This window comes from Saitoella complicata (assembly GCF_001661265.1).
Source record: "Saitoella complicata NRRL Y-17804 unplaced genomic scaffold SAICOscaffold_5, whole genome shotgun sequence".
In the NCBI taxonomy this organism is placed as follows: Eukaryota; Fungi; Ascomycota; class Saitoellomycetes; order Saitoellales; family Saitoellaceae; genus Saitoella; species Saitoella complicata.
Window position 1 is genome coordinate 408,050 of NW_017566996.1, and position 6,787 is coordinate 414,836.

At 54.0% G+C, this 6,787-nt stretch overlaps 5 protein-coding genes across 5 annotated transcripts in view; 2 read left to right on the plus strand and 3 right to left on the minus strand.

Moving 5' to 3' along the window:
- Positions 1 to 272: 272 nt before the first annotated feature.
- Positions 273 to 1,404, minus strand: SAICODRAFT_89737 (CDP-diacylglycerol-inositol 3-phosphatidyltransferase). The gene is made up of 4 exons (XM_019171650.1): positions 1,280 to 1,404; positions 1,082 to 1,216; positions 788 to 1,023; positions 273 to 737 (listed from the first exon to the last, which is right to left on the minus strand). Exons 1-4 carry the CDS (start codon positions 1,365 to 1,367, stop codon positions 456 to 458), a joined length of 741 nt encoding a protein of 246 aa, XP_019025896.1. The 5' UTR covers positions 1,368 to 1,404; the 3' UTR covers positions 273 to 455.
- Positions 1,405 to 1,618: 214 nt separating this feature from the next.
- Positions 1,619 to 2,785, plus strand: SAICODRAFT_205922 (uncharacterized protein). The gene has a single exon (XM_019166291.1). It carries the CDS (start codon positions 1,668 to 1,670, stop codon positions 2,595 to 2,597), a length of 930 nt encoding a protein of 309 aa, XP_019025897.1. The 5' UTR covers positions 1,619 to 1,667; the 3' UTR covers positions 2,598 to 2,785.
- A 268-nt stretch (positions 2,786 to 3,053) lies between these two features.
- SAICODRAFT_41977 (uncharacterized protein) lies at positions 3,054 to 3,236 on the minus strand (the record flags this gene model as incomplete). Its single annotated transcript, XM_019168681.1, has 1 exon — positions 3,054 to 3,236. A coding segment is annotated over one exon (183 nt), but the record flags the coding sequence as incomplete, so codon positions are not given.
- An 842-nt stretch (positions 3,237 to 4,078) lies between these two features.
- Positions 4,079 to 5,848, plus strand: SAICODRAFT_17774 (uncharacterized protein). Its single transcript, XM_019165860.1, has one exon. The coding sequence runs from the start codon at positions 4,400 to 4,402 to the stop codon at positions 5,780 to 5,782; it is 1,383 nt and encodes a 460-aa protein (XP_019025899.1). The 5' UTR covers positions 4,079 to 4,399; the 3' UTR covers positions 5,783 to 5,848.
- An 81-nt stretch (positions 5,849 to 5,929) lies between these two features.
- The window catches only part of SAICODRAFT_205910 (uncharacterized protein), a 3,786-nt gene continuing 2,928 nt past the window's right edge, over positions 5,930 to 6,787 (minus strand). Inside the window, exon 5 of the mRNA XM_019166289.1 lies at positions 5,930 to 6,073. Within this exon, the coding sequence (XP_019025900.1) occupies positions 6,034 to 6,073 (40 nt within the window). The 3' untranslated portion in view covers positions 5,930 to 6,033. The remainder of the gene's footprint in view (positions 6,074 to 6,787) is intronic.

The following is a 6,787-nucleotide window of genomic DNA, read 5'->3' on the forward strand; positions in this document are numbered from 1 at the left end:
TGAGATGTAAACCCAGCCAACGCTCGTTTCACCTTCGGTACACGCACCCCTTTCTTGAGATGCGCACACTTCTTCCCCCCTTCATTTCCGGACTCATCCGACGAAACCTCCGAGATGAGGATTTCAGGGAGATCCTCGGTCATGCTTATGCTTATGCAAACTTTCAGGGATTGTTATTCAGTTCATTCGGTTGTTGACACTGATCCGCAGAACGTTGGGGATTCCACGCAGGTGTTTTGGGACTTGGCGTTGCAAGCGTGTATTTATTAGAACGCGGGGACAGAGCGGAATATATGCTTAAATGTCCTGTGTACCGAGTTTCAATCGAAGTCGGATTATAAAAACGAATGTCAAACAATCGAATCTAGTCTGAAATCCCCTCCTGCAAATGGCCCGTAGCTTCATTACATCCTTCTCACGCTAATCATCAATCTCATTTCACTGGCGTATGCTGTTCACGAGTCTTTCATCATCTTGTCGTTGGCGTGGACACCAGCGGCCTTCCTGTCCTGCAAATCAACATCCACAAGAGCCCTTGCCGCATTCGCCATCTGCACGCAATTAATGATCTGCTTCGCGGCGCAGATGGGGAAGGTAAGAGCAGCGAGGACGTAAGGGTAGGAAAGAGGCATGCCCATGAGGTATCCAAGACGTGGAGGCGAACGAGGCGGGAAAGACAAGAGGTAAAGAGCGACGAAGAAGAGCTCGTTACACGCGCAGAACGCGAACAAGACGTACTGTACGATTTCATGTTAGCGTCGTATTTCGACACTGGGGGGAACCGTACGTTGTTGCCGTAGTACTGTCTCAAGACCCAGTTACCCTCCTTGGGGATCTTCTTGTGCGACTCTCCACCGGTGGTAAGGGTAGAGTACATGTGCATGTAGTGCGAAGCCAAATCCAACGATATCAGGGATTGGAAAAGAATGGTGAATCTAGGGTACTCGGAAGAGAGGAAGCAGAGAAGCGCAGAGGTGGTACAACGATCCGTGACCATGTCGAGAACAGCTCCGAACTTGGTGCCTATTGCCAAGGATTGTCAGCATGACAACAAGATTCGGGGAGGGCTTGTGCGACAAACATTGGTTGAATCTCCGGGCAGCCATTCCGTCGAACGCGTCCAACAAGCAACTCACAACGTACAACCACGTGCAATACTTGGGATGAAAGGGCATGTAGTAAAGCGAAGCACCCGCCAAGACGACTCGGCTGTATCCTGTTCACACATCCCGATGAGCATACATCCCGTAGGTATGACGCAGCGACGAGAAAAAGTTACCAATCAAGTTGGGAATGAAGAAAAAGACATCCTTCGCGGTCTCGTTGACCTTTCGGTTTGGCCTCAAGGGCGTCTGCTTCGATGACATTTCAGGAGGGTCGTCGCGGGCTGGGGGGTTACACGTTTGACACTCGGCCTGACTTTCCAACTCCCGAGGGCCGCTGCTGGAAGTGCCTGATTACGAGAGGGGCGTGGAATATGACGGAGGAGACTGCGAAAACGCGATGAACGGAGTGTAGAACGTCTTTCTATTTCACTTATATAAGTTTTTGTATCTTCTCCCTGTGCGTTGAGGGAAGCGACATAGGGTGCATGTTCGTACACCAAACGCGTCTTCCCAGGATCCTTCACCACCAACGCTCACCTATCCCCCTCCAACGCCTCCAACATGGCTCCATCACGCCGTACCACGCAACCAATCGTCAAACCTGATCCCTCCTCCCAGCCCCGACCCGCCTCAGCCTCCCCATCTCGTTCTCCCGAACCCGCTCTCGAACCCATCCCTGACCACTTTCCTCTCGACCCCCAAACCCTGCACAAACTCTCGAATTTACCAAATGAATACCACATGCTCACAAACCATCTCTCGAAGGCTATAACATACGTTGCTGATACAGCGGTTGACTGCGAGGAGGTCGAGGCGAACTCGACGACTGCGCAGGCGTTGGATATGGCGCTGAGGGCGTTGATCGATATCCAGGCTCAGGTCGAGCGGGACCGAACGACGCTGCAGAACGTTCATCGAGATTTTGGAGCTGGGGCAGCCGCGGATGACCCAATCCACAACACCTCTCTCTCCCGCACGTTCCTCAATCGGGTGGAGCTGTCGAAACAAAACTACGACGAAAAAACCTCGTTGGAGAAATACGGCGAGAACGAACACTACAAAGAATTCAAACGCCGAGTCTGGGACGTCTCCCACGAAGGTGAAACCCTCCCGCGCCCAAAACGATGGTTCGCTGATCTCAACGACCCTGAATCCGAATCCGAATCCGAAGACGACCTTGTTATGTCCCATGCCCGGACCTCCCTCAAGTGTCCACTCACGCTCACGCTTGTTGTGGATCCCGTTACGTCGACGGTGTGTCCGCACAGTTTCTCGAAGGAGGCTATTCAGGATTTGTTGAGGCAGAATGGGGGGAGGTGTGATTGTCCGGTACCGGGGTGTGATAAGCAGTTGACGTCGGCTACGCTGAAGGCTGATAGGGTTTTGGAAAGAAGGGTGAGAGAGGCGAGGGAGAGGGAGGAGGAAGGTGTTGATGCTGAGATGTTGGATAGCAGCGATGCTGAAGATGAGGGATACATGAAGATCGAGTAGGCGATTTAAGGACCGGTTGTATACGGAGCATCCCAGGGAGATTCGGTCGTTGGCGCAGGTATTTGACGATTTACGGAGTTCTGGCGTCTCATTTTCGGCAGTTCATTAGGTCTTCCACGGGTATACGGTAATCATGCAATTCGTCGCTATTCTTACTTCACAACATACTACCCCCATGATGATCCCATACCTTATGCTCCCCACAAATCTGTTTTCCGTTTCGAATTGTATTAGAGGCAAGATCAATTTTTACCGTCTAACGTATACGTACACATCGTTCCTATAGTACACATACTACACCGTATGCTCAACATCTTACTCCTTCTTCTCCTCCTTCTTGTGGTCATCAAACAACTCGCCCTTCTCCTCTGCCTTCTTTAACTCCTCCTTGCCCACCGGCGAAGCCTCCTTGGCCGCCTGCTCCGGCTCAGGCATCTCCTCATCATCCGCAATCTCCTCACCGTAAATCTCGGGGTGCTTACGGAAACATTCCTGCATACCACGGAACTTGTCGACACATTCCATTCCCTTGGGTTCTTCCTTTGAGTATACGAAGCAGGAGAATGCTTCGCGGAATTCGGGGCCGCAGGGTCCGTGAGCCATACCGCCGAGGCAGGGGCAGTCCCAGTTGATTTCGCCAGTTTCTTCGTTGAAGGCGCCTTGTTGGGAAGAATCCTCACCCTCCTTCTTGTCCTCCTTCTTGTCGTCCTTGGAGGCCTTCTTCTCGGCCTTCTTAGAGTCGGCCTTCTCCTTTGCGTCGTCGTGGCCTGTGGGACCCTGAGCGGATGCCTCGTCACCGGAGTGTCCAGACTCCTTCTTCGGGCCACTCTCCTTTCCAGCGGGGGTGTTCTCCTTCCTCGCGGCATCGGCGGGGATACCCGATCCCTTCTCAGCCTGCTTCTTCTTCTCGGCCGAGGCGGTAGGAGCAGAGTCATGGATCTCGCCATGCGCACGAGTCTCCTCGTGTCCCTTCCCCTGCTCCTCGTGTCCTGATCTTACGACTTGGGGGCCACCTTCCTGGGCGCGGTTCTCGCCGTCTTTGGTTTTGGTGTCGGTGGAGTCCTGACGCTTCTTCTCAGCAGAAGCGGCGGGGGCTTTGGTGTAGGGAGGGTCAACATGAGCTTTACCTTGGTCCTCGAGGTGGATAGGGGAGGAGAGGGTGCTGCTGATGTAGGTCAAGGCACCGGCGACGAAGGCTGTGGTGGCTACTCGGATGATTGAGCCGGATGCGGTCTCAGAAGCGTAGGCAGAGGCGAAGGTGCGACGGGAAGTGGATTGGGCGACACGCCTGGATGCGATGATACGTGCTGATGAGCGAAACATGGTGGATCAAGGGATCTTGTGTGTGGAGTATTTTTGTGGACGAGATGAGCTTCAAATCAGCGTCCCGGGAATTCGCGACGCAGGCCGCGTTTTAGCGATGATCATGAGGTCACTACTGACAAATACGGATCGAGGGTTGTCGCAGGAAGAAGAGATTCCCACCATAGTAAAGACGTAGAAGAAATCAACTTCTGGTCCTTTCGAGCCTCGAATCGTCGCTCCACGCGGTTTTCAGGTGACCCGGGTATGGCCATGCAAGTTCATGCACTACGGCCAGTATACGTATACCGGTACGAAGTTCAGTCATAACCTCCAAGGCGCATTCACCCCCTATATCGGCTTCATATCGCCAGTACAGACCGTCGATTATCGTCAGGACCGAATCGCTTATCCATACTGTCGATTCTACGTGCTTCTTCAACCTTCAGTTCTCTTTCTTCGGCCGCCGACGCGTCTAGCGACATCGCAACACCGGCGAAATGTCGGCAACAACGGGCAACAACGAGCCCGTCATCAAACAAGAGAACCCAGGACAACAGCCTCCACCACAGCAATATGCGCCTCCTCCCCAGCAGGTCCAGCACTCCGTCCCACAAATGCAATACCATCAACAAATGATGATGCAAGCAAGTGCCATGACACCAAAACGCCCAGGCGAGACAGACGAAGGAGCAAACAAGCGGCCAAGGCTGGATTTACAGTTACCGCCGGGGACACCGTTAGCAGGGCCTATGCATGGACAGCATATGGTAGGAACGCCGCAGCAGATGAGTGCGCCCGGTATGCCAGGCATGCCTGGTACACCGATGGGAACACCGATGGGGCCACCTATGGGTATGCCTCGAGCAGGAGGACCCGGACCTGGTACACCGGGCGGTATGCCCCATCATATCGCACCCTGGGCTTTCCCCCCCGCTGGCCACACCCCAGGCGCCGGCCCTCGCGGCATGCCACCACCCCAAACCCCCAAAACCGAAGATCCCCTCGACTCCAAAGACAAATTCCAAGACGCGCTCTTCACCGCTGGAATCGACATCAGAGCCGAAGAGCAGGCGCTCGCGAATCAGAATATGATTCCTGGGGGTGGTGGGTACATGCAGCAGCAGCAGTATAACCCTTACGCATATCAACAGCAGAATCGAGAGCGGCAGAGTGATTTCTTGAATTCCACGCCGATGATTCATTTACTTAACGGGACGGCGACAGCACACGCACTCAAGAGTATCGACCCAGACGTTCCGGCACTCCTGGCACTCGCTGTGAAGGAGCGGTTATCGAGTCTCATCACTTCCATGGCAGCCCTAGAAAAACATCGCACATCCGGCCCTGTAAACCCAGGCCCATCACCCGAAGCCCGGGCACTGGCAGCATTGGCAAACAAAGAACGCGCAGATGAAGAACGCCGACTCGTACTCCTCGAATCCCGAAAACAAGAAGAAGAAACCCGACAAGCACAAGCCGTTCTCGAAGGAACCGCAACCCCAACTACCGAAGGCGAGAAGCCCAAGAAACCCCGGAAGAGTTTGGTGCCGGGTGGAAGAGGCACCCCCGTAAACGAAGAAGCCCAAACCCGCCTAGCAAACGCAACAGCCTCCGCAATGTCCGGCTCCCGCGGGAAAAAATACGCATGGATGACATCCTCCGGCGCCATCACCCCCGGTTCTTCTGCCAACCGTCGGAAGCTTGCGCCGGCGAAGAAGGGAGGGTTGGGGGAGGGGGGAAAGGGGTATGAGGAGACGAAGGGGTTGATTACGATGAAGGATGCGCTTTTGGCGCTGGAGGGGGAAAGGGATGGCGAGGGGGGAGGAGGGGGGATCGGGGTGCAGAAGGTCGTTATGAGGGGCTATTCAAGGTTGAGATAGGATGATGGCGCGCATTCGTAATCGGGGCAGAACACTTACCATTACGACTATACTACCATCATTGTATCCCCTATCCAATATCTTATCATACACAAACAAACCACCATGTATCCATATACACCCATTACGCTTACAACGCAACATACTTCCCACTTTGAAGCATCCGTACAGTCTGCACATCAACAAGTTCCGCCGCGACATTCCCCTTCATCGTAACCGACCCCTCATCAGCAAAGGGATCTCTATCCTCCTCACTGCTCGCCCGCGATCCAACGAGCTTCACGCCAAGCCCCGTGACACTTTCCTCGGCCTGCATCTTCCACCGTGCCTCGACAGGCTTACTTGCCGTCGCGACACCCTGGGTGACGAACCTAACCAGGATCTTCTCCTCCTGACCATGCTCCAGCGTGACATCACCGACCTTCATGGCAGCCAACTGACGCTCCGTACTGAACGCAGCAATGGGCGGCTTACAATCACACGAACTCGCCTGGACACCCTCAACACCCGCAAAGAACACCAAGTCCTGGACTTTGACAGCGTTGCCCATACGCTTGAACATAGGGTTCACTTGGTACGTGACAATCAATAAACTCTGTCCCTCCTTGTGTTTCCACATCGGAGTAACAATAATAGGCAAGAACGTAGACATATTAGCCTCATCAACATGAGCCTGATACTTCAACGCAATCGTTGCCCGAGATTGAATTGGTGTGAGGGCGACGTGGTACTCTCCAGGCTTGTCGGCTATATCCTTCATGAACGCCGGGTTTGGTGCAACCTTCTCCAATGTCTGGAACTGATCAAGGTTGATGGTGACACGCTGTTCTTGGCCGCTATACGCCAGCGCGATCTCACCCAAAACGTTTACATTCGTGGGTTGACCTTGCTGCATCCTCGCACTGACTGTCTCGATGATGGAGGCATTGAGTCCAGGACCAGTCAATTCAGGATGCCTAGTCGCAGCCGTGCCAGGCGCCGAGCTGCCCGCAGATCTACTGGACC

Coding starts and splice junctions, on each gene's coding strand:
- SAICODRAFT_17774 (XM_019165860.1), top strand. CDS start 4,400: ATGTCGGCAACAACGGGCAACAACGAGCCCGTCATCAAACAAGAGAAC.
- SAICODRAFT_205922 (XM_019166291.1), top strand. CDS start 1,668: ATGGCTCCATCACGCCGTACCACGCAACCAATCGTCAAACCTGATCCC.
- SAICODRAFT_89737 (XM_019171650.1), bottom strand. CDS start 1,367: ATGTCATCGAAGCAGACGCCCTTGAGGCCAAACCGAAAGGTCAACGAG. Junction 1,217..1,279: donor CTTCATTCCCAACTTGATTG/GTAACTTTTTCT, acceptor ATGTGTGAACAG/GATACAGCCGAGTCGTCTTG. Junction 738..787: donor GACAGTACTACGGCAACAAC/GTACGGTTCCCC, acceptor GAAATCGTACAG/TACGTCTTGTTCGCGTTCTG.